Source organism: Carcharodon carcharias, chromosome 2 (assembly GCF_017639515.1).
Source record: "Carcharodon carcharias isolate sCarCar2 chromosome 2, sCarCar2.pri, whole genome shotgun sequence".
Classification (NCBI taxonomy): Eukaryota; Metazoa; Chordata; class Chondrichthyes; order Lamniformes; family Lamnidae; genus Carcharodon; species Carcharodon carcharias.
Genome location: NC_054468.1, coordinates 64,824,877 through 64,851,434, shown reverse-complemented (window position 1 = coordinate 64,851,434; position 26,558 = coordinate 64,824,877). Strand labels below are relative to the sequence as shown.

The following is a 26,558-nucleotide window of genomic DNA, read 5'->3' as shown; positions in this document are numbered from 1 at the left end:
TATCTTTAACTTTACTTACTAATCTTTTTTCAAGCCCTCTCTTTGATTTCCTTATTTCCTTTTTTACTTCGTCCCTGCACTTCCTATATTCATCTAGGCTATCTGCAGTGCTTAGTTCTTTGTGCCTATCGTATGCTTTCTTTTTCTGTTTGATCTTCCCCTGTATTCCTCTAGACAACCAGGGGGGTCTAGATTTGGTGGTACCACTGTTATTTTTGTTGGGCACATGACTACTTTGTACAATTAGGATCTCGCGTTTTAGTGCTTCTCACTGGTTTTCCACTGTTTTATCCTCCAGCAGTGTTGCCCTGTCCGCCTCAGCCAAGTCCCTTCTCATTTCTGCAAAATTTGCCTTCCCCCAGTTCAAGACTTGTACTCTTGCCTTATCTCTGTCCTTTTCCATGGTAATGCTAAACCTAACTGAATTGTGATCACTGTCCCCGATATGGTCGCCAACTGTCACTTCACCCACTTGCCCTTCTTCGTTCCCCAAGACTAGGTCCAGAATTGCATCTCCTCTCGTTGGGTTTGTCATTAATTGGTTGAAAAATTTTTCCTGGACACACTGCATGAGCTTTTCTCCCTCAGTGCCCTTTATATTGTTTGAATCCCAGTTGATATTAGGATGGTTGAAGTCTCCTACTGTTATTGCCCTCTTGTTCTTACAAACAGAAATTTGCCTACATATTTGTTCTTCTATCTCCCTTTCACTATTTGGGGGTCTGTAGGATACTCCTAGTAGTATGACTGTCCCTTTTTTATTTCTAAGCTCAATCCATAAAGCCCCATTTGTTGACCCATTTAGTATATCATCCCTTCTCACAACTGGAATTGACACCTTGCAAGACGCATCGCCCTTCGCCGCAGCCACCACCTCAGGCATTCCACTCGACTTGGACCGACTCAAATCAGTGGTTGGCCCCTGACTTTTGGTCAAAAATTATAAATTTGTACTTAACTACCTGCTTGTCACTGAAGTCAAACTCGCCCTGGTGCAAACCTGCACATTGAGAGAATCATAGACTGGCACACCATCGAATCATAGGCTAGCACACTATTGAAGGCAGTTGTTTGGCTCCTTGTGTCTGTACACGTCAACACATGCTGTCAAGGCTACCACCTCGCTGCGTGCTGTATTCCTGCCAATCCAGCCCTCTAATATGCAGCATGGTATCAAAAAGGAATGGCAGATACACAGCCCAGTTCAAAAAAAGTTGTTGAGATTGCAGAGGAGACAAATAATTGTGCAGCAGCTAGAGAATTCAAAATATCGAAGAAGAATGTTAGAGATTGGAGGAGGCGGTCGACAGATCTTAGGCAGATACCTAAGAAATGTGTAAACAGAGGAGAGCCTAGCATGTGGTCATGGTTGGAAATTGAAGTTGCAAATTACATTAATGAAAATTGCCAGAATGGGCTCATTCTTGCTGATCTACCCAAATTTTTGCCCTGAAATAAGCAAGCAAATTGGACATTGCAGATTTCAAAGCCAGCCTTGGATGGTGTACCAGGTTTATGAAGAGAAACAACGTTGTACTGCACGGAAGACCAAGATCTCTCAGCATCTCCCAACAGAACTTGATGATAGGCTTATCGTATTTTTAATCAAACAGTTTATAGTCAAACATCAACAGAAGATAGATACAGATTGTCCTGGATTAGAACAAAAACAAGCTTTATTATATTTCAAAAAGAATTAAAGAAGCACACACTATTAACTTGACACTATAGTTTATAAAGCCTTATGCTATAAACTCAGTTGCATTTTTTACTTCTCCTCTGCCCCCTACCCAAGAGTTCTCTGATCTTTCAAAATTACAAAAAAGTGTTCATTTGCTTTTCCTGGAACAAACTCAAAAGGCATATCACTGCTTTCTGAGATTCACTGATTTCTCTTCAGGTTCCAACTCTTCTCCCAGGTACAAGATTTCATGGGGGCCCTTCCATTAGCTTTTGGCTAAGCAACCTCCAATTTTTTTCCTGACCTCTTAACTCAAGATGTCACAGCTCCAGCATGGACCTTTCTGTGACTCCTGCGGAGTGGCTTGAAACATTAGCAAGCACCCTTGATTTCCAATTGACCACTGTTATGCTTTCAAACTACAACCACGCTGATTACTTCCAGAACTCCAACTGCAACAAGGTTAGCAGCCTTTTATTGAGAGGATTACTGTCGATTTTTTCCTTTACCTTCCAGCTAAACAAATCTTCCTGTTTCTTTATTCCTCTTTCCAATTTTGTCTTATGCTGAATTGTCTTATACCAGCTCCAACTCGAAGGGTGTGTCGTGGATGATAGATCTAGCATTTCATATGCTTCAGGTTTTATCTCCCCACTTCCGAGGAACTGAAAGCTCCATAAGAGTCGAAGCTTTTCCAAATAATCAGTCTTGCCTACTGGCTATGCCCTAACTGAATTCCCAAGGATAAACACTAAATCAAAGAATCCCACTAAGCTCTACCCATCTCTATGGCAATGTGACTTACACAACCTGTTCCCAGGTAGAAGTATAAATTAATCCCCTTTAATTTCAAAGGTTTTCTTAATTCTGGGAAGACACATGAATTACATCTTTTACTGGTATAATTGCAGACATCATGTTTTGATAAGCAAGGGGGTGAAAGGTTATAGGGGGTAGGCGGGAAAGTGGAGTTAAGGTTACAGCCTGATGAGCCATGAACTTATTTAATGGCAGAGTAGGCTCAAGGGTGTCGAGTGGCTTAGTCCTGCTCCTAATTCAAATGTATGTCTCCTGTTTAAGACCAGCTGCTGTTTTGATTCTCACCCTTTTACTCTGACTTTATCCAATAAACACAAGTTACCCTTTGAATTGTAATTATCTTAAGTCTGTGTGGTACGTCAGCCTCTAGATGTTTGCCAGGATTTTTCCCCAACGAACTTATATTTAAGATTGGATTTCTAAAAGCTATACCTCAAATATACATATGACATTAGGCGTACATAACAATATGGATATGTTTTCTCTTTTTCAGGTAGTTATTTCTGCTATGATAATCCAGCTGCTTTGCAGACCCAATTTCTGAGTGTAAGTTGAAAATCTTAAACATATAGTCCAGCACTTGCTAACTTTAAAGAAAACTATTGGAGTGCAACTGGTGCTATGAATATTTATTGTATGATTGCCATGTTACCTGTATCTTGAATTCTGTGACACTCATGAACACTTAAGTACTTCAGGTGTTTTGCCAACATTTAATAGTCATATGTTAACTTCAATTACACTTGTATTACACTTGTATAAATAGGTCAGTTCAGTAAATCTGTTATTTGACTGCAGCAGTGGTTGCTGAATCTATGTAAACCACTTTCCTTCTAGAATGCACTACTTTCTTACGTGCAATGTGCTCTAATATTAGAAATAGCTGCTTAGAACAGGTTGGATTTTATTTTTTGGGACAATTTTACAACTTTGCTAATGGTTTGAAGAGTTTTTGCTATTTAAATCCTTCAACCACAACTTTAGGAACACATTTGTAGCCCTGCCCACACAATTGGTCGTGCCTCCAGATTGAATTGAGTTTTCATTAAATTGCCCCTGTTGGCTCACCTTCGAGAATACACTCAAAATTAAGTTTCCTTTAGATATCAGAACACTAGGCAAATTTTAAAAGCATTTTTTTTTCTGTACTATGATACTGATTACTGTACACCTAATAAACAAGTAAATGATTCTGCATTTTTAATGTTATTTTATTCCTTTAAAACCATGTTACTCTTAGTTGTTGGATTGGTCACTGAAAAGAAGTGCTTACTTTTTTGATGAACATATTTTCAGCTGTATTGATAAAGCTGCAGCAGGATACCACTCTTAAGTAGCTCAACAAATATTTTCATGCATTTTTTCAAAAATATGTTCTAATGCGCTGCCTGAATGCTCTGGTTCATGGCAGATTTTATGTTTGATATGCAGAAAACATAATTATATAGTTTACTATTTTATTGAGTTATGTACTAGAATCATGATGCCTTGAATGCTCCTAAACCAGTTCAGTTGTAATGTGACCGGGGGGGGGGGTTGGGTTGTTGAGACTGAGCAATGGTAATTACAAACTACTCAGGTTTTGTTCTGTACAATGTTGTTCTTTTAACTGTCAGAAAATAATATGTTGATATGTCTTCCTTTGCAAATCAGATATAAGCTGCAATAAAATGGCATGATCTCACCAGTTTTTTTTCTTTCCACCATGCTGTTAATGGAAAGCATTGGAAGAAAACTTATATACTGCATTAATAAGTTAAATAATGGAACTAATTTGGAAATAGATATCAAGTCACAGGCTATGGCATTCCAAATTCCCTCAAGCTATTGTATATTTAATGCCTTGATATGTTTTGGACTAGAAAGAAAAGACATCATTGAAATATTACTGAATTAAAGCAAGTGTACATTAATGTTATGGTATTGAATCAGCTACCTGAAGGTTGTAAGTTCAAATCCAAAATAGCAAAGTTCTGAAATTAATTTCAATATGTCTGATAACTCATAGACTGGCACCAGGGATAAAGGACCCTGAAAGCTTCTCGATTGTCTTAAAAACCTAACTAACTTGGTCAAGGGAGTTTGCTACTGCTTCCATTCAAGTGACTTCAGTCCCACCCTACCTGGCTGAGTATTAATGTCCTTTGAAATACTTAGTAGGTGCGTTGATACATGTATTGCTCACAGAAGTATAATATGAAATAAGTCGCATCTATCACACATATGAATGAAACAATCACAGTGATGACAGAGCCAAATACAGACTTTGATTGTTTTATTTCACCAATGAGTAAGTTTGTCCTTATGGCTCCAGCACAGAAGGAGGCCATTCAGCACATGGTGCTTGCTGTCCCTCTGAAGGAACAATTCACCTAGAGCCACTCAGCTGCCTTTTCCCCTTGTCCCTGCAATTTTTTTGCTTTTCAAATAATGATTCCATTCCCTTTTGAAAATTGACACTGCCTCCACCAGTCTTGGGCAGTACATTGCAGATCCTAACCACTCACTGCATGGAAAAGTTTATCCTCACATGGCCATTGCTTCTTTTGCCAATTACCTTAAATCTGTGCCCTCTACTTCTCGATTCTTCCACCAATGAGAACAGTTTCTCCCTACCTACACTGTCCAGACCCCTCATGATTTTGAATACCTCTACCAAATCACACATGGTAGCCAATATCATCTGTTTTTCAATGTTTAAAATTAGTTACTGAGTGCTTGTGTTTCTGCTGAAACCAAGCCATAGAAAGTATAACCAAATTATAGTCCGTAAATCCCAGTGCTTTTTTATTTACGTAACACTCCAATTGAAGTAATTGGCATCACATTCAAGAATGCATGAATTGAACACGGTTACTTTATGAAAAGAAGTGTGATAAATGCATGTTCATTTCTGTTTTTATGAATATTTTTGATGTGTAGGGGAGAATACTTTTGCAGTGTTTGGTTTATAACACCCAAACATTTAGTGAGGCAGGGATATACCTGGTTTAAGCTTAGCATGGATACAAATGTCATTGCTGCAAAAAAAACAAAAACAAGAGATTATTTACACTTTGTATAGTGTAAAAATGATTTCATGAAGCACATTAAAGTACTGCAACATGCAACACTTGCAACATGAGAATAGGTATGTGATGTTACAAGTGCAAAATTGAAGGAGAATATGCACTCGCCTATGCTTATATTGAGATGTAGGTTCATGTCGAGACTAAGTCCTAGATGATAGAAGTTGTCCATTGTGGTGCACAGGTTGACGTCTTAATGTTACAGCTTTGTAAGTATTGTAATGTGTTTGTTTATAGATCTGTTCTTATACTCTAAATAATAATGGAAATTTTCCAAGCTGTAAATTAGTTGAAATTAATTATTTCGCTGTCGACAACGTAATATGGCAGGAATTGTAATACAAGCTGTGGATTAATATGTAGTATTGGCTGCAATCTAAGAATAAGTCTTGTCATTTAAACATAAATTTAAACCAATGAGTATAGTGAATTTAAATTGATTTTCTATTCCTTTTCTCAATCTGTCAACATTACTTCGCCTAACATTTCTGTTGAGTTACCATTATACAGTTTCTTCCTGATGATGACAAAGTTTTATGATAAAATTGAATTATCAGATTTATTTAGTAACCTAATCCAGAAAAGTGGGAAAATGGTGCTAGGACATTTGGAATTATAAATCGAAGTAAGAGGAATTGACCGGATTAGAAAAAACACTCAAAGCTTGACTTTTCAAGCTTATTTAATAAGTGCCGCATTGCTTGATGTGGCATATGACTTGTGACTTGCCCATTTAAAATCTGATGATCATTGTAGGTATTGATTGTGTATTATGACACATTATTACCCGATGTAGTTGATTGTCTTCTGTAAAATTTTAGAATTCTTGACTACATTATTTGAAATTCCAACTTGGTATGATTTTTTTCTCTTTTGGCAGGATATGAAGATTAATACTGTCACATTCATGGAACTGTATGCATGGTATTCCTGGCCCAATGTTGTCCTCTGCTTTTTTGGAGGATTTCTACTGGACAAAGTATTTGGAATACGGTAAGAGCATCAACAAGAGAAGCTTGCAATGACTTTTATTGCTTTTCTTATAAATGATTGAACTAATTTTAATTTAAAAAAATGGAATTGTGTGACCTGAATGCCACAAATATAACTTTTAAAACTTTTCTTGCAGTTTGGGAACCATAATTTTCAGCTTGTTTGTCTGTGTTGGACAAGTGAGTAAAAATTCACATTTATTCTGTGACTGTTTATAAAGCGCTCAATGGAATCAAGAATACTGCATCCTTGAGTATCTGCCCTGGTGTCAGTCAACCAGATTATTTTAATATGTGTTACTGTTCAAGAGTGCATTTAGACTGCAGCTGCCAGTCTTGGGTTTCAGCCAGCCAGCACTCTGTTTCACATTTCCCTACTGTTCCTTTAGCTCTGCTATCCAGAAAAGAGCTTTGAGCTTGCATGGATATGCAGAAGTTTTCTCCCAGAAGTTAGATTCTAAATGTTTCAACAGTGTGGACCTTGGTGCCTAAACTTTTTAATTGCAACTGTGCTCCTCTGTTTCAAACCGAAGTCCCATAAAACCATCCCTCCAGAGGCACCTTTCATTGTCATTTCCTTTAATTGCCAAAGTTATGTTGGAGTCTAAATATTTGTTTAATTTTTGATGCCCAAAGGAGGTGAAGAGTTTGCCAAAGTGGCGAATCGGCATGTCTATGTGCACAAGGCAAATGACCAGTTTTCTGGCCTGGGACTTTTTTTAAAGTGCAGCTCATCCTGAAGCTTACGCTGTCTCTGATTCACTGCAATGTACACTTTTATTAGACACGAGCTGACCATTCCCTGGGTGCCAGAAATCAAGTTATCACAAAATAGCAAAGTGTAGAGACCACCTTCTAACTTGCTTACAAGCTATCTAGTTCGGTAATGAAAAGGTTGAGCATATAGTCATTGTGCTGTGGGTTCTTTTGTATTATCTTTCCAAGGTGTGAAAGACCTAATAAAGGAGAATAAATCCACATGGATGGAAAACAATATAAATGTGTGCATCTCTCTTTTTAAGGTTATTGTTGCTACTGGAGCACTGTTGAATGCATTTTGGCTAATGGAACTGGGAAGATTTGTCTTTGGGTGAGTTGATTATTTTCTGTTAGTATAGATGCTATACAACCAACTAAGTAATCCCTAGCACAAAAATAAAAAATTCCGGAAAAAATCAGCAGGCCTGACAGCATCTGTGGAGAGAAAGACAGAGTTAACCGTTTTAAATCTGTATGACTCTTCTTCAGAGTTAAGGGGAGTAGAAATGTGGTGAAATATATACTGTTTTAGGGAAGCGGAACAGGTGAAGCTAGATAGAAGGCCAGCGATAGGAGCAGGCAAAGGAAAGATTGCGAAAGATGTCATAAACAAAAGAAGAAAGGGTTGTGGTGGTACCGGCTAAAGGAGGTGCTAATGGTGACATTAAGAGTGGAAAGCAGAATGTGATAATGGCAGGACTAGGGTAAGCACTATGGAAAGTGACAGATGGCCCTAGTTGTGGAGTGAGGTGGGGGGAAAAAAATCAATAATGCTAAAAGCTGGGGATAAAACAATGAGTAAAAATGGAAATACATTTTAAAAATATAAGCAATCTCTAGATTATTTGCTGGGCAATATGATATAAGTTTTCCAATTTATTATTTTAATGCTGGCATTAATCTATTTGTTTAAAGATGTTACACATCCTGTTAAGAACATTACAAAATAGGAGCATGAGTGTGTCATACAGCCCCTTAAGCCTGCTCTGCCATTTATTCAGATCATGTTGATTTTGTATGTCAACTCCACTTTCTCACCCCATCCCCATATCCTTTGATACCCATACTGCTCAAAATTCTTTTGACCTCAGTCTTGAATATACTCGACGTCAGAACATCCACAGCTCTCAGGTAGAGAATTGTACAGATTCACAGCTCTGGCCTAATCTCATTCCAAAATGGCTGACCCTTTATCTTGGGATTGAGATCCAATGGTACTAGACTGCCCTCAACATTTGCATGCAACCATTGCATCTCCAACCTCTTTATCCTCTCAAGCCCTTGAACCTGTTGTCACCTCCCAAATTTATGCCCATCTTCCCTGCAATTCCATGTTTGAACTTCTCCAATTAGGTTTCAGTCCCTGTCACAGCTGCGAATGGGCTCTAAACAAAGTTATAAATGTCATGCTCTGTGACTTTGATCACAGTACACTCTCACTTCTCATCCTTTTTGACCTCTGCAGCTGTTGACAAGGTTGACCACACCACTGTCCTCCATTGTATCTCTTCTATTATCTATCTAAGTGGAACTGCCGTTGCCTGGTTCCACTCTTGTCAATCCAGTGTAGTCAGAGAATCTTGCGGCAGTAGTTTCTCTTTCTGCTATTTCTCACCATTACCTCGAGCCCACCAAGGGACTGCCCTTGACCCCAACCTCTTTCTCATCTACGTGCTGCACTTTGGCCCATCATTTGTCATGACATCATGGATGTTGATGAAACCCAGTTACACCTCCACCAGTTCTCTCTACCCCTTGATTGTATCTCTGCTCTCACCCTTCTTGTCCAATATTCAGGCCTGAATGAAGTGCAATTTTGTTCAATTAGACATGAGAAAGACGAAAACCTGTGCCTTTGTCCCCCCACCGCAAACTCTGTTCCCTCACCATGGATTAATTCCTCCCTCCCAGCTAGCATTTCAGGCTGTTCCTAGCCTAGGCTTCCTATTTGACCCTGAACTGAGTCTCCAATCCTATACCCTTTACTTCAAAAGACTACCTACTTCCACCTGTGTATATTTTAAGGATAAGTGCATTATTTATCATTTTACACTTCCTATTATCTTTTAGTTGTCCTTTGTTACTATGTTGGACTATTGACCTCATACCAACGCTACCTTTAAAGTGTCCACTTAGATTGTGTTCGAGTTCTGGAGTGGCCTTGAATCTCTTAAGGTTCAAGGACTACCAAATAAGTCAAGTTGAAACTTAACAATTGGACAACTGTTTAGTTTAGAATGTAGCTTTCAGTATGTAATTATTTTACTACTTTTTCAATCTTATTGCCACCTCCCCGGAGCTGAGAAGACTCAGTTACACAATGCCATTACTTATATGACATCAAGAAGGCACTCTGCCTAATTTGATCCTGGAAGTAATTGAGAGTAAAATAGAGCTGTAAAGTAATTGCGACTTAATCACATGTTTCTTTTCACTTTTATAGGATTGGTGGGGAGTCACTAGCTGTCGCACAAAACACGTATGCTGTCAGCTGGTTCAAAGGCAAAGAGCTAAACTTTGTGTTTGGGTTGCAACTAAGCATGGCTAGACTGGTATGAGTAGCATATTTTAGATCCTGAGATATAACAAAAATCCAAATAGGTTGCCATAATTGTGTTAATCTTATTAAAATCTCTGGAAATAAGCAGCATCTTTACACATCACCCTGTGCAATATAGAAAAGCAGAAAGCTAATTTTGAAAAAGGACACTTCTAGAGCTGGACTGCAGAAACATATACTCTGCTAGTTTACATTTATATCAAATAAAGAAGCTACTTAATGCATATAACTTTCTAACATTCTACTGCTATTAAGACAGCAAATTTAATGAAGGGTGGACTAGATGAGGACTGGGAGCAGGAAGGAGAAAATTACAATGCAGTACCCGTTTAAATTTAAAAATCAAATGCCTAATTTTTCTTAAGCAACTTTTTCTTAAATTGTGGTTACCACATGTGGTAGTTTGATTGTTGCAGTTCTGTTGCCAGCATTCTCAATTCTATAAAATTACTTTGGGAGATACAGTAGTGAAACCCACTGAAAATGTATTTCTACTATTCTCAAGAAGTAGGGTATTGTGCACACCTGTGATCCCTCACATGACAGATTCTGGATATCACTAGATAATTACAAATGAAGAACACTGCTTAGTCTATCTTGGTTCTTTAACTCAGAATGATCCCGAAGTTCCCTCTTAACTTCATCTCATCAGTTCTTAAAAGATTCTAAGGTTATCACTTCCAGTATTTGGCAGTCCATTCCATTATTGTTGACTTTGTGTGAAGAATAACTTGTACTTTCAGTGCAAAATGTGTCTTTTACTAGCTTGAACCTGTAGCACCTTGTCATACTTTCAATATGTAAAATAATTTTTCATACTGTTTACATACATTCTTATATTCCTCAAACCACATCTCGATGCCTACTAAACATTCTTCACAACATAAATACTCGCTCTTCTCTGCACTGCTTTCTGTGTGTGAATGTCATCTTGATATCCCTGCGACCAGAAGTGAACACATTACTTAAGATAGAGTTTGATCATGATTTCGTTCTGACCTTTGTTTTGCTGTTTGGCTGTGTTGCTGCCATTCTATTTATTTTGTTGATTGTATTGGGAGGACATGTCAAGCATCAAATTACTTAAAAGTCCTAGGTCTTTCAAATTTATGTTTTCATTGTTTGAGTACTACTCATAGACTGGGTCCAATACTTTATATTTATATTAAATACCACCCATTATTTTGTCCGTATAACTATTCACCATGATTTCTAAGCTGCCTCTTCTGATTCTACTGCTCTTAATTTGGTAGCTTTTGCAAACTTGACCAATGTCCATTGCCAGAAGAATATATTTTACAATTTCCTTCCACAAGTAGAGGAATGTACTGGAAAAATGTGTTGGGGCTCTATTCAAGTGTCTCCAAACAGCAGTTTTAACAGCATTTGTGGAGGCTATGGAAAATGTCTACTGCGGAGGGACTTATTAAAGGGATAAGGGCTGATAAACACCCCAAACTCAATCCAACTGTTTTCAGGAAATGTGTCGGAATTTTGACTACATGGAGACTCCTTATTCTATTTAGTTTAGGTGCCTGGAGAGATGACTAGGACTGTTCTCGGTCAACCTTGGTTTGAGATCCTGATTTTCCCTCTATCACTAGGTTGTTGCTTTTGCACTGTATTTGAAGGAGGGAAAATTTTCCCCAAACTGCACTTGCATTTTGCCTCCTAATAGCTATTTTCATTGGTGAAGGTCTGTTTCCCAAGAAAGGGATACAAAATAGAGCAGCTTTTCCAAAACAAAAGATTCAAGCCTATTGTTTCTGAACTTTTAACAAATGCTAGAATGTACCCACACAATGACAAATTGACACTAATTCTAACTGAGCAGAGTTTAAGTGTAACCTAATGGGATTTTCCCACTCAAATGAAACTTGGGTGTCAGGGGGAGAATGAAGAAGTTTAGTATGTGTAATTTACGTAGAGAGTTTCAGTTTAGATCCAGTGTTATTTGCTTGAATTTCATTCTCTTTGACAAATGAATTGAGTTAACTTTACTAGATGCAACACTTTGTAGCACCTAGTTTCATAAAATCCATCAATTCATGGTGGAAGTGCAGTTTTTAAGAGCCCCATTGACTAAACATGGCATAAAATTGTCCAACCTCCTTTCAGGCTGAAGGAGGAAGTTGAGGCAGTGGAATCTCTTTGGAGTGACAAATGTAATTATTGTGGGGTATTGGGTATTTTGTACAAGTTTTAGACTTAATTTTTATTGACACTTACTTTGAAAAATGTAAATGCATGGCAAGCAGTGTGCATAAATCTGTCTTGCACTGAAGTAAGTCTGCAGAATTTAATCTACTTTGTTTTTTCCAGGGTAGTACTGTGAACATGAACATTATGGGGTGGATCTATGCAAGAGCAGCAAAGATGCTGGGCTCTATGAGTTACAGCACACTTGGTATAAGTCTCATGATAGGTGTGTATCGTTGTTTTCATTTAGTGCTACCAACATGAATGCCAACTGGAATTCCTATTAGCCACAATTGATTTGTCTATGCTAATGTTAGCTTGGATGTATTTTTATTCTCATGAAATTCTGGAAGGTCCATTTCCCCCAATGACATTGATTAACAGGCACAGAACAGTGGATATGGGATGGTCAGTAACACTCACAGTAATTTAGATCACTGTGAGCAAGTTAGGAACCAGATATAGTTTTAAATTATATTTTGTAATTTTGGGTGTTAGGAGCAACATATAGCTTTAAGATTAGTTTAGAATTTTTAAATTTGTATGTTAAGAAAGGTGAGACTTGGGTTTGGTTTCATTTTAGAGTTTTTTTGAGATGGAGCTGCAAAGTCTCCAGGCCTGTGTGTATAAATGCATTTTTAATGAGGTTTTATGACTCTTGAAGTGAAGAAATGGGTTACCATGGGGTTAGTAGTTTAGGGAAGTTAAAACAAACACAAAAAGCAGGAAAAAACTGTGCTGTTGCCCAGCAACAAGGGATCAAAAAGAGACTCACAGGGACATGGAGAGAAAGAAGGGCAGATTTTAGTTCAGGTCGTACATGTATACTACAGAGTGAAGACAGAAAAAGTCTAGCTGGAAATGATACCAGACTACTGAGGAAATGAGTTTAAGGAACTCATGTATATTGCCCTAAAGTTATAGCGACCTTCACATTAAACGTTTAGCAATGGATCTGCCTATTGCAGCAGTTCCAGTGAATTTTAAACATCCGATGGCATTAGTTGAAATGTGGTACATTCTCTCGAGTACTAATTAATATTTCCCATGAACAACCAAATGTCATGTCGGGAAATGTGTTAGCCGTTTTATGCACAGTAAAGTTCGTTAAACGACAGTGAGCGAAGTGACTAATCCATATTTGGTTGGTTGAGGAATGAATCGTCATAAACTAGTTTCTTGGACTAGTTTCTTTAGTCTATATTTTACATTTGTTCCTGCTGAGTATTGAAATGTGTGATTTAATATTCTTAATCAGTATTTAAACTTTTCTCCGTACAGCTACCTCAACATGTGTGTTCTCCTTGTTGTGTGCATTAGCCATTGCTTATTTAGACAAAAGAGCTGAGCGGATTTTAAATAAAGATCAAGGAAAAACAGGTTAGTTCAAAGTTGTTATTTCTGACTCCATATGTTTTGAGATAGGGAATTGAAATTGAAATCAAAGCATTTTTAAATTCAGCAAAAAGCAATGATACTGAAATGTAATTTCTTTTGAGTATTTTGCCAGTTGATTTTCTTACTATATCCGTTTGAGTAATGTCTTTTAAATTTTTGACTGTTTAACGCAACAGGTTTTCAGTTATTAACATTCTGAAAGTCAGCAAGTGTTGAAGGTAGGCCTGAACTTGGCATTACCTGTGTTGTTCACCAGAACTGAGATCTCTAAGCACTTGCAGTTGTACACAACTTGGCTAAGCTACTTAAATAGTTTTTACTGAATTTGCAACTTTATATTCCAAATGTCTCTTTTCTTTTATAAATTGTAGTAAACTAGCATTCAGACAATTTTTGGTGCTTTCGTACAATACTTAGTGCTGTGTGAACAAAATGTCATTCTGCTGCAAAATGCTGTTGCAGTTTTTTAAAGCTTGGGGATTCATAGCTATATGGTGTCATATCAAGGAAAATTTGATCAGACTCACAAATCAACTTATCCTGTTGTGGTCTGCAGGAGCTACTTAGAAGACTTTTCTTTCTTGAAGTTTTTTCAGGGAGGAAAAATTATCATTGCTCGGTTTGAAGTTGTAAATTTTAATTATATTTGGTGTAGTTTAGTTCAGTCTGCATTTTATGTTGCTCTTGATTTCAGGTCCCATTGTCCAGTTCTCAGGATAGTGAGTAGTTGGTTGCAATAGAATTGCAGTATCTAAACTGTTTACCATGGCTTTTAACATATTCTTCATGGAATGTTGCCTTATTCCATAACCTCTTTTGTTTGTTTCAATTCTTTAATGAATAAAACTGCTCATTTTTTGAATATATATTGTAATTTGTCTTCGTTTCCTGCTGCAGCCTTTCTGTGAAACTGAAATATGGGAACTTCTCATAAACTGCCATTTTCGATCATGGATGTTATCTCCTTTTTATATGACATAATAGTGATTTGACAGTAATTTGATCGCTTGTAGCTTTTTCTGGTCACTTAACATTGGGTGAAGAAAGACAATGTAGCAGTTCTTCAGTGCACTGAAGTTGTACGTTTGGTTAGACATTAATGTTGAACTGACATTGTGTCAAAATGGAGAAGCTGCAAGACTTAAACGTACTGGTCCATTGATAACATGATAAAAAATGAGGGCTCATTGTGCCTTGGTTTTCACTTATAACTATTTACTTTTATTTTCTTAGAATCTTTGTTCCTTCATAATCCAAAGCCATTTCTGTTCTATCATCTTCTTTTGCCCTTCTAAGAGTCATGAAATTAGATCATACATCTGGTCATTTGTATGTATGCTATTTGTACTTTTAAGTGCTATGCTTTTTTTTAGGTTTTTCAGTAATGTTGGGTCAACATTCTTCTCCTTATTGTCAGCATTTCTTTCATAAATATTCCAGAAATTATATATTCCATAACATATCTCTCAAAACAAGAAAAATGCACATCTTCAATTTTTGTTAAGTAAACAATTGTGTTCATCAGGCTTCCAATCTTATATATTCCTCGGATTTAATTAATTTTGATGTGCGCTAGAAATTGCACTGATGTTCTTATTCTCAAATTCTCACTTGATTCAGCACTAAAGAGCTTGGACTTTTTAAACAAAAACAAAAAATGCAGGAAAAACTCAGGTCTAACAGCATCTGTAGAGAGAAAAAAAAACAGTTAACGTTTCGAGTCCTTCAGAGCTAGAGAGAAGTAAAAATGTAATGAAAGTTATACTGTTTAAGTGGGGTGGAGCTGGATAAAAAGCCAATGATAAGTGGAGGCAAAGGAGAGATTGCCAGAGATGTCATGGACAAGGAGGTGTTAATGACAGTGACACTGGCTAAAGGAGGTGCTAATGGTGGCATTAAGATCAAAAAAAAACAATGTGATAATGGCGGGACAAGGGTCTGGAAAGAACAACATGAACAAGTGACAGATGGTCCTTGTGGGGGTGGGGTGGGAGGAGGGGACGGTGGTAGGAAAAAAGATTGAAAATAGGGTAAACGGTGGGGATAAAACAATGAATAAAAATGAAAATAAGTGCATAAAAATTTAAAAATGAAAAGTAAAAATTAAGAAATAAGAATGAGTATTGAAAAATGGGAATAAAAAGGGGATGAGGATGGAGGAGCGAGTTCCTGATCTGAAGTTGTTGAACTCAATATTAAGCCTGGAAGGCTGTTAAGTGCCTAATCGGAAGATGAGGTGCTGTTCCTCATTGGGCTTCACTGGAACATTGCAGCAGGCCAAGGACGGACATGTGGGCATGAGAGCAGATGAGGTGTTGAAATGGCAAGCATCAGGAATGTGTGGATCATGCTTGAGGACAGACTGAAGGTGTTCCGCAAAGCAGTCATCCAGTCTGCATTTGGTCTCTCCAATGTAGAGGAGACCACATTGGGAGCAACGAATGCAGTAGACCAAATTGAAGGAGGTGCATGTGAAGCGCTGCTTCACCTGAAAGGAGTGTTTAGGCCCTTGGATGGTGAGGAGGTAAAGGGATGGTGTTGCATCTTCTGCAATTGCATGGGAAGGTGCCTTGGGAGGGAGGTGAGGTGTTGGCGCTGATGGAAGAGTGGACCAGGGTGTCCCAAAGGGAACGGTTCCTATGGAATGCCGACGGGGCGGGGTGAAGGGAAGATATGTTTGGCGGTGGCATCATGGTGGAGTTGGCGGAAATGGAGGATGATCCTTTGAATGCGGAGGCTGGTGGGTGAGAAGTAAGGACAAGGGGGTGGACCCTATCATGGTTCGTGGAGGGAGAGGAAAGTGTGAGAGCGGAGGTGCGGGAGATGGGTCGGACATGGTTGAGGGCCCTGTCAACGACAGTGCGTGGGAAACCTTGATTAAGAAGAAGGAAGACGTCAGAAGCGCCGTTTTGGAAAGTGGCATCATCAGAACAGATGCGACAGAGACGGAACTGAGAGAATGGGATGGAGTCCTTACAGGAAGCAGAGTGAGAGGAGCTGTAGTCGAGGTAGCTATAGGAGTCGGTGGATTTGTGGTGAATATTGGCAGACAGTCTATCACCAGAAATTGAGACAGAGTGGTTAAGGAAGGGAAGTGTCAGAGATGGACCATGTGATGGTGATGGAGGGGTGGAATTTGGAAGTAAAATTGATAAATTTTTCCAGATCCAGATGGAAGTACGAAGCGGCACCAAAACAGCCATTGATGTACCGAATAAAGAGTTGTGGGAGGGGGCCTGAGTAGGACTGGAGCAAGGAGTGTTCCACATACCCCATATAGAGACAGGCATAACTGGGGCCCATGCGGGCACCCATAGCCACACCTTTTATTTGGAGGAAGTGAGACAAGTTAAAGGAGAAATTGTTCAGTGAGAGAACAAGTTCAGCCAGATGGAGGAGAGTGGTGGTGGATGGTGATTATTCAGGCCTCTGTTCAAGGAAGAAGTGGAGAGCCCTCAGACCATCATGGTGGGTGATGGAGGTGTAGACGCTTTGGACGTCCACGGTGAAGAGGAGGCAGTTGGGACCAGGGAACTGGAAATTGTTGACATGATGTAGGGCATCAGAAGAATCGCGAATGTAGGTGAGAAGAGACTGGATAAGGGGAGAGAGAACGGAATCAGTATCGGAAGAAATTAGTTCCGTGGGGCAGGAACAGGCTGACATGATCGGTCTACTGGGACAGTCCTGTTTGTGGATTTAGGGAAGGAGGTAGAAACGGGCTGTCTGGGATTGAGAGACTGAGGTTGGAAGCTGTGGAGGGAAGATCTCCAGAGAAGATGAGGTCCAGTGACAGTCCTGGAAACAATGGCTTAATGTTTGGTGGTGGGGTCATGGCCCAAGGGGAGGTAGGAAGAAGTGTCTGAGAGTTGGCGCTCAGCCTCTGCGAGGTAGAGGTCAGTATGCCAGACAACAACAGCACCACCCTTGTCAGCTGGTTTGATAACAAAACCAAGGTTGGACCTGAGAGAACGGAGCGCGGCAAGTTCAGAAGGAGACAGGTTAGAGTGGGTGAGACGAGCAGAGAAATTGAGACGGCTGATGTCACGCCGACAGTTCTCAATGAAAAGACCAAGGACAGGTAAGAGGCCAGAAGGAGGGGTCTAGGTGGAGGGAGAATACTGGAGGCAGGTAAAAGGATCCATAGAATGGGGAGAGGGCTCCTGCCCAAAGAAGTGAGCACGAAGGCGGCGGAAGAAGAGTTCCGCATCGTGCCGAGCCCGGAATTCATTGAGATGAGGGCGTAACGGTATGAAACTGAGTCCTTTGCTGAGTACTGAACATTCAGCATCAGAGAGGGGAAGGTCAGAGGATATGGTGAATATATGGCAAGGGCTGGGAATAGAAGACAGGATGGGGTCCACAGAAGCTGCTAGACTTGCTGAGTTTTTCCAGCATTTTCTATTTTTGTTTCAGATTTCCAGCATCTGCAGTATTTTGCTTTTATCTTGGACTTTTTAAAAGTTACCAAGCCAAGTGACCTTAAGCCAGATTCAGCCTTGGCATACTGTGTATTTTTATAACTCTTTGTCCAAATGTACAAGTTTTGTGCAGTGGAAATAACATTTCTGGCAGGCACTTGCACTCAGTTATTTCCTTAAGACTCGATGGTATTTTTTACTTTAGGCTGCTATTCATTGCTGATCAGCTCCAAAGAGGCAATCTAATCAATAGGAATGTCACGTAGGAATGCAAACCAAAGCTTTGACACATCACACAGGGATATTTAGTTCTTTTGCCTTGTTTTAATGTGTTAGTGTTATCTAAATAAAGAAATGGCTGTATTTCCTCTTTTTTATATGTTTTCTGTTTCAATGAATGATCCAGTTTTATATAGTATGAAAGTTACATTAATTGAAATTTTTGGTTAACTCAAATTTAAAATCCATACACGGGCTTTCCAAACACCAACAAATCAAATCAAAAACCTGACTTAATGCTTCGTTATCCTTAGCTGACAATCTACTTAAATTCTTACTATAGATTGGAAATATATGGTTAAGAGACAGCAGCACCAAATAACTAATCCTGCATCAAACTTTAGGCAGACTTAAAAAAAATTGGCTTTTCAACAAGTTTGACACTTTATTTGATTTATAGTCACAATTTTCTTTTCAACCAATATACAGCAAGTTAACTGCATTGTTTTAAAATTGAGATAATAAATTGCTTTTTAATATTGGATTTTTAAAAAATCTTTCTAGGTGACGTTGTTAAACTGAAAGATGTGAAAGATTTTCCATTATCCCTCTGGCTGATATTCCTTATCTGTGTTTTTTATTATGTGGCTGTTTTCCCATTTATTGGACTTGGAAAGTGAGTGCATTTATTTTGTTCAAACTTGTGTAATCTATGCTCTTTTTTTAGTTTCAGGGCTTTGCAATAATTGATTAATTTAATGGTGTTAATCTGACATTGGGCAGACTAAGTACAAGTCGATCAGAACCCGTTGCACATAAAATTGATGTTTGTGAGGTTGACCCAGCAAATCTTAAACCAAGTCTAAGAACATAAACTTGAAAGATCATGAAGTCTTGACATAATTTGCGGTATCTTGCATGCAGATTTAATAAAGTAATACAGGAGGGATAGATATCTGAATGCTGATTTGCAGTTATTGAAGTGGAGCCAGAAGATCTCTGACAAGATAAATTCCATAATAAAAAGAAGGAGCAATAATTCGGGATGGATATCCAGCAGTTTTAACTACACTAAGAAGTTATCCAGCCTTGATCTCTAAAAGAATAAATACCCAATGTAGTTAAAGAAGCAAGTAGACTGATGAATAAAAGAATGCTGACCTTACAAGGAGACCAGGTGATCAATGCCCAATTTTTTAAAAAAATCCATCAGAACAGCAGTTTCCTGTTATACAGGATTTAAAATGAGCCTTCTGTTAAGTTCAACAGGGAAGAGGAAAGATGCCTTCAAATGGTTATTGTAATGGCCAGCAAAAAGGAGAGCCCAAAATTTTAATCCTTTAGAGATTGTGAAAGCAACAGACGAATAACTGAAAAGTTATGGTGAATTAGGGTCAAATCAGGTTTGGAAGGAGAAATAGAGAAAGAAAGATCAGACAAAGTAAAAAAAAATAAAATTTGGCTTTAATATCTAATAATTTAGCACTTGAAGGATTGAGGGTCCAGTTTAAATTGTTCGGTTTGAGCCAGAAAGGTTGGTTGATGCTGCATTAGCAATTATCACATCTTTAAAAGAATACATGTGCTATTAATTACTAGATTTAACTTTGTGGTGAGTTTAATGGGCAATTAACGTGCAGTTCCAGCAAGTGCTCAAAAATAACGGTGGCTAAGATGAGATGCCATTTGTATAAAGCAAACAGTGGAGCACCGTAAATGTTCTGGAGATTTATGGCATATCTCATAAACCTCTCAATTTGCTAGTTGATTTGCACATTAATAAAGACTTTCATTGTTAACATGCCTTTATTTATAAAAATGATCTGAACCACAGTGTTTTGACATTTCTTTCAAAACTATCTTTATTATTTGAAAACTTTATGCACAAGAAGGCTCTTTCAAGAGAAGTTACTGTTTAGTAAGGTGACAACTACTTCATGCATGGCATGTTTCCACAAACAAAGCAGGTGCTTGACCAGTTAATTTCGTGGTAAATTGAAGGGAAAGTTGGTCAGAAAATGAGAGCAACACCTCTTTGTCAAACAATATCACCAGAGTCAGGTTGGCCTTAGTTTTGCCATCTCATCCGGAGTGACTCCCAACGTTGCAACATTTGAGTGTCAGTTTAGATGAAAAGATGAAACCTGGGAGTTGAGCTTGGAGTGGAACTCGGAGAACTCCATATCAAACGTTCACAAGGCCGAAGATGTGGAGTTAAAATCAGATTCTTGTTGCAGCATAAGTTGTACCACAAAATCCGTTTTCACTATAAAGAGTCAGCTCTACCCCAGTTTTATAGTACAATTGATAGAACAGAGCAGAATTGTTTTTGGTTAAATCTGAAAAGGAAGAGCCTTCAACAATTTGTTTTATTTAATGGTTCACAAGCATATTACCTCAAAAAGCAGATTGTGAGAAATCAGTTCTCAACGAAACAACAAACCTAGCAAAACAGGGTAAGAGCATCAAGGATTAACCAGCTAGGGAAAATATGCTAATTCCTGTTGAAGCAGAATGTAAATAAAGTTCTGGATGACTTGCTAAACACCCCACATGTTGGAATCAGTTCAGCGACAACTAGCTCATTGCATGGAAAGCAGAGATTAGTTTGGCTAATTGCTACCTGTCAAGAGGTGATGTATTAATTCCTGAGACGATGTTCTACCAGTAGCATACACTATGATCTCCATGGGGACCAGTAACACGCTTAGTTTATTTTACAATCCAAAACCCTGAAGCCACAAGGTTCACCCTTTAAATCAAAAGAATTTTACTACACCAAAATCAAATGATGTGAAAATTCATAAATACACTCTATCTTAAATAGCCAGTTACGTTAAGGATATTAAAAGCACAATGAACTCGAGTTACTTATAATCTAAACCGACCGACCTTCACTTTCCTTCTACACCCATTTAACTTAGCACCTCAATCAAATCTCAAGTCATGTACTTATCAAAAATTGGTAGATAACCACTTGGTCTGAGTACTGCTTTGAAGATTTGTATAAAGGTTCAGATTTCTTGAGCCTTCTGCTTATTTCAGGGAAGCTTTTCCTTTCAAATCTCCATCTCTCTCTTTCTGAAGAGTGATCTATGCTGTAATATCTGTAGAGAATTTTCTTGTTTTTTAAGTTTCTGTTACTTTATTCTTGGTTCTGATATAAAACTTCTCTGGACAGAATTTGTACCCCAGGCCCATAAATTAAGCATAGTTTTACTCTTGTCAACCAGATCTATAGAATTTGCATGACTTCTTCCCTCTCCCCACTTTATACTCTCCCTGTCACTCACCCCAAAGAAAAATCAGAGCTCTGCATTAAATTGTGACGCCATCTGGTATAAAACTTGGAAGGTATCCATTAGAAGTCAGTTTCCGTGCATCCACAACATGTCTTTATTTCTTGAACTGTGTTTTTGTATTCATAGAGTATTCTTCGTTGAAAAATTCAACTTTTCTCTGAAACAAGCCAGTTTAATCAACAGGTAATTAATTTATGATCAACAACCGGACCTGAGGAATCTTGATTTACTGGTCAGTTAAGTAATCTATTGAAACTTAATAATGGATAAAGCACTTCAAAAGTTTGACATCTGTTTTTAAAAAAAAAAATAAATTCTATAATTGTTAAAAGCCTTGCTTGCACTTGAGTTACAAAATCCAAATTTTGCGCTGTATTCTGTTTTTTTTGGCATGGATTTTTATAGCGTTTTGTATCAGCAAGTTTTGCCTGTTTTCCTAATTGAAGATTAATACACATGAATTGAGATTCTCCTTTAGAGCCCTATTCTAAAAATAATTTCTATCCTCACTGGAGTAATCTGATATTTTGACCATTTGTTACTGCATTCTGGTCAGTTTAGTTACCCTACATTCAGATATCATCTCCCTTCACTTATCCAGTAAGCACACGTAATAGTGGGCACAGAAGATGAGGAAGAAGCCTTGGAAACAGTGCTTTTAAGAAATCTAGAAACCAATATCTTCTATTTTAGTTACCTATTTTTCCTACATCTTGCCCAAAGCAGCTGTGATCCAGCTCTCAATTTCAATATATTTGAGATTTCCTATATACTTTCTATTGTGTATTGTGTACATTACCTTTGCTCCAGGTTCACCTGTTCTGGAATTTCTGGTGGATAAAGTAGGAAACAATACATTTTGGATGGTGTGTGCTGTCTGATCACATTGGTTGCTTATATGATTCTAGACCATTGTTAATGTTGTTCTGAAACTTCATCCTTGAAAGTATGTGAATACTAATGATAAAACTACTTCTGATTTATTCTGTGTCTCTGGATAAATGTTTTGCCTTCTATTTTGTCTTCTACCCCTGGTGTTTGGGAGCAATGCAAGTGATTTCGCTGGGAGGATGTGCCCTATTACTCTGCAGGTGACAGATTGATTTTGCTCACGCTGCCACCAAGCTCCATTTTAAATTGCTACCTTCTTAAACAATTTTTTAAGTCTTGTTCTGTCAGCAGAGAGATAGATTTTTGATACAGAGTATCTGGTGGTCTTGATGTGTGCTGCACAGCGGAACTGCTTTACAAGCTGGCAAGAGTTTGTTCAGAACTGAACTTTGTAGAATCTCAAAAATCGGAAATATTTCATCTTGCTTTATTACAAATATGAGGTTTATACGATTGTATGTTTTGGGACTGTCTCTTTAATTTATAGTAAAATGGAGCGCTCAAAGTGGGCAATGTGACCAGTTTTGAATTCTGTAAAACAACAACCCTGGGTGGCTCGGTTGTTAAAGATTAAAGGGAGGCCCAGGTTGTCCTATTGGTATGAAGGTACAAGATATTGAAGCCTGTAAACAATGACCCGAGCAGCTGTGTTGACCATGGATAAATTGTTGGTCTCCAAGTCCCATGGAGGTGGTAGGAGTGCCAGGTTTTATAAATGGTTATACTTTAATCTGCCTATTTAAATCCAAGATAGAAGACAGCTGAGGGTCTAGAGGACAGCTCATTAGCATTTCTACCTGAATGCATGTCAATTTGATGCACATTGCCATGGCGATGGACTTTGAGAGGGGATCAGTCCATAGGAAGCCATTGTAGGAATGGATTACAGTTTTTCACTAAAAATATCACTGAACCTCACAGGGTCAGTCAGCAAGAATCCGAGAGAGAGCAGAAAGATGAAGGCAGCATGCCTTTCGGGCTCATCACACAAGAACGCGAATGGGAGCTTGTGCTTGGATTGAAGAGACTGAGTTCGTAAGGATTTAAACAAGACTCAATTAGCTTTGGCTGGAGGGAGGGATTCCCAGGGTAACCCAATGCCAGTTTGAGAATTGGAAGTTATCCGGCTAGAAAAGTAAAAGAAAGGAAACAAGCCTTCAGGAGCTAAGGATCACTTTGGACAGGTTCCAGGAGAATGGAGTGTCCACTTAAAGGGCAGGGTAAAGTATAGCCATGGAGGGAGAATTTTGGTCCTGTTAAAGTATTCACAAGGGAATTTTTCTGTAGTTTGAAGTATGTTACCTAAAAATAGTGTTTAGTCAATGTTGATTTTATTTACAGTAAATGAACTGAAACTTAATTTTGCTGCGCAGTTTCTTGAAGTTGGTCACTAAGAATTGAAATTTATTTTTTAAAAGCTTCTATTCTCTATCCAGATTGTAACGGCTTGTATTTAAAAAACATTTGAATGCTAATATTATGTTGAATATTTGTCTCATGGTTGTTTTTCTTTTTAGCATTGTGTACATTATCTCTGCTCCAGCTTCACCTATTCTGGGATTTCTAGTGGATAAAGTAGGAAAGAATATATTTTGGGTGATGGGTTCTGTACTGATCACATTGGCTGCTCATATGATGTTGGCATTCACCTTCTGGAACCCTTGGATTGCCATGGTAATAAGCCTTTGAATATGAATAGGTTAAGCAGACTTCAATTGTGACTTATCCTGTAGATTTTTAATTGATTTGTATTTTTTCTACAAGAAGGGAGGAGAAAGGGGAGGAGGTTAAAAGAGTTATAAGTGGAAATCAATCACAATCAAAACTCAAACACACTACGACTTCAACTATCATTCACTCAGAGCAAAGTTGATTGTTCAAGCTCATTTCACATAAATTCAAAGTTGTTTGAGAATAAATTCTTGTATTTCATCTGTCTGAGCTGGGTTCCAATCCAGTTCTCAAAGTATTAGTGTATTAGTTCATTTCTACCCACTTCACTTCTTTATTAAGCCTCCTACAAATATTTCTCAGAATTTAGCCCCTTTCTTCACCCCTTCCCCCCACCCTTGCTACTTGTTCAACAAGAAATATGTTGAAATTGCTTTGATGCTTAAAGGCTCTAAAGTTGTGATTATAACTACAAAACTACAATATGTTGTGGAAATTAGGAATCTACTGTCATTGGTATAGAATTAAAACCATAAAACTTCAGATTTTTGTGCAGATTTTCAGGCAGGGAGGTAAATCTGTGCTTGATACTTTTCTCCATTGAGTTACACTTCACTTAACCTATTTCATATAGTTGTCATCTCATGGTTCAAAAGTTTTACAAATCTCTCACTTGTGCAGCCTAGAAAATTTCCACTATCATATCTTTATTTATTTTGAAGCCAATTTTTATTAAATGTTTTGCATTCAAGTACAAATTTTTAAAAGTGTTTTTTTATTTCAGTGTCTGTTGGGAATATCCTATTCTTTGCTTGCCTGCGCGTTGTGGCCAATGGTGGCGTTTGTTGTTCCTGAACACCAGCTGGGAACAGCTTATGGCTTGTAAGTAATAATATTCCAAAATTGCTTCAATGTAGCTGTAGATATTTGTAGATTAAAGTAAACTGGCAGCAACGAGTTTGGATGTCATGGTGGGATGGAAAATATCAAAGTGTACTTAATATTTGGAAAAATGGTATCTATAGTCTGTCTTCAGTGGAGTTGAGGTCAAGATGGTAACACAATCTATCCTCAAATGAGTTGCAACTTCACAGTTGTAAAAATGAACCTATGTTTGTTTTCCACCTGGTTGCGGTACAATAGAACTGTTGATGCACAGAACAGCCGAATATGAGTTGCCAACTGCAGGAAAGGGGGCTAAATTTTGTGCAATGACCTGCTTTGTGGCACCTTAATGAAAACTTTTTGAAAATCCAAAAATACTTTATCCACTGGTTCTCCTTTTTCTGTCTTAGTAATGTCCTCAAAAATGCTCTTAACAAATTTTTCAAACATGATTTCCCTTTCATAAATCTGTTGACTGTTTAGTCATTATGATCTTCTCTGTGCCCTATTATCATGTCCCTAACCATAGATAAATGATGTTAGGCTAACTGGTTATAGCTTCCTGTTCGTTTTCTCTTCCTCCCTCGTTAGATTGTGGGGCTTTGTTTGCTACCTTGCACTCCTGAGGAGCTGTTTTAGAATGTATGGAATTCTTTAAGACTAAAATATCCACTATCTCTGAAGCTGCCTCTTTTAAAACCCAAGGACGCAGGTCATCAGGTCAGAGGGGTTTATCTTCACTTATTCCCCTTAATTTCTGCAGTACTATTTCCTATTTACATACCTATAGAAACATTTGTAATTTTTAATATATCTCTTGATAGTCCTTTCTCACCCATCTTGTTAGCCATGGATGGACCAGTTTTTCTTTGGGGTTTTTGTACCTGAAGGGAATGTATATTGGTTACAAATTATGTATACTTTCAATGTGAGTCATTGCTTATCTACTCTCTTATCTTTGTGTAGATCCCCGACCTACCTTAGCTAACTTGCCCCTCATACCTACTATTATGACTTATGACCCCCATAGAAACCAATAAAAATACTAAAGTCAAGTAGCCACAGTCCTAGAGGACTAAAGACTCATTAGAGGGAGGCGTTGGTGGTGAGTTTGACCTGAGGGTCACCACACCTCAGGTGAGGTTGAGAAGGCGGAGCCTTCATGGATGACCTCAGCCAGTGCGGGAATTGGACCTGCACTGTTGGCGTCACTGTGCCTCACAAACCAACCGTCCAACCAACTGAGCTAACTGACCCCCTGTACTTAGGATCTCTTACTTTTCTCACTCGCTGGATGTGGTCCTTGAGTCACTTTCATCAGCAACTCTATTCCATCTGAGTTCCTTGAATACAATTAACACTGGCAAGGCACACTTTCCCAAAACCCCTCTTCCTCAGGTACCTAATGGGTAGCTCATCAAAGTTTCTTCTCAACTGACCAACCAATAGCACCCCAGATCACAGTCTAGTCATGTCTGATTCAAACACCCAGCTCTTTAGCATACCTGAGTGATTGACACCACCTTTAGGTTTTATTCCCTTTTGGCTAGCTCGCATATTGCTTCACCAAGAACTCTTGTCTGTGAAAAATGACCCTTATTTTAGAGAACTTTACTTGCTTCTGAACACCAGAGATCTTTGAGTTCTGCACAACAGGCATAAACCTTATACCCCAATTAGCTTCTATTTGTAT

At 38.3% G+C, this 26,558-nt stretch overlaps 1 protein-coding gene across 2 annotated transcripts in view; it reads left to right on the top strand.

The window, feature by feature from the left end:
* The window catches only part of mfsd1 (major facilitator superfamily domain containing 1), a 45,875-nt gene that overhangs the window by 4,722 nt on the left and 14,595 nt on the right, over window positions 1-26,558 (top strand). For both annotated transcript variants that reach the window (XM_041212646.1, XM_041212657.1), the window contains exons 2-12: window positions 2,994-3,046; window positions 6,449-6,561; window positions 6,698-6,740; window positions 7,583-7,650; window positions 9,763-9,871; window positions 12,202-12,304; window positions 13,360-13,458; window positions 18,681-18,792; window positions 21,545-21,601; window positions 23,827-23,983; window positions 24,765-24,862. In XM_041212646.1, the coding sequence (XP_041068580.1) occupies window positions 2,994-3,046; window positions 6,449-6,561; window positions 6,698-6,740; window positions 7,583-7,650; window positions 9,763-9,871; window positions 12,202-12,304; window positions 13,360-13,458; window positions 18,681-18,792; window positions 21,545-21,601; window positions 23,827-23,983; window positions 24,765-24,862 (1,012 nt within the window). The remainder of the gene's footprint in view (window positions 1-2,993; window positions 3,047-6,448; window positions 6,562-6,697; window positions 6,741-7,582; window positions 7,651-9,762; window positions 9,872-12,201; window positions 12,305-13,359; window positions 13,459-18,680; window positions 18,793-21,544; window positions 21,602-23,826; window positions 23,984-24,764; window positions 24,863-26,558) is intronic.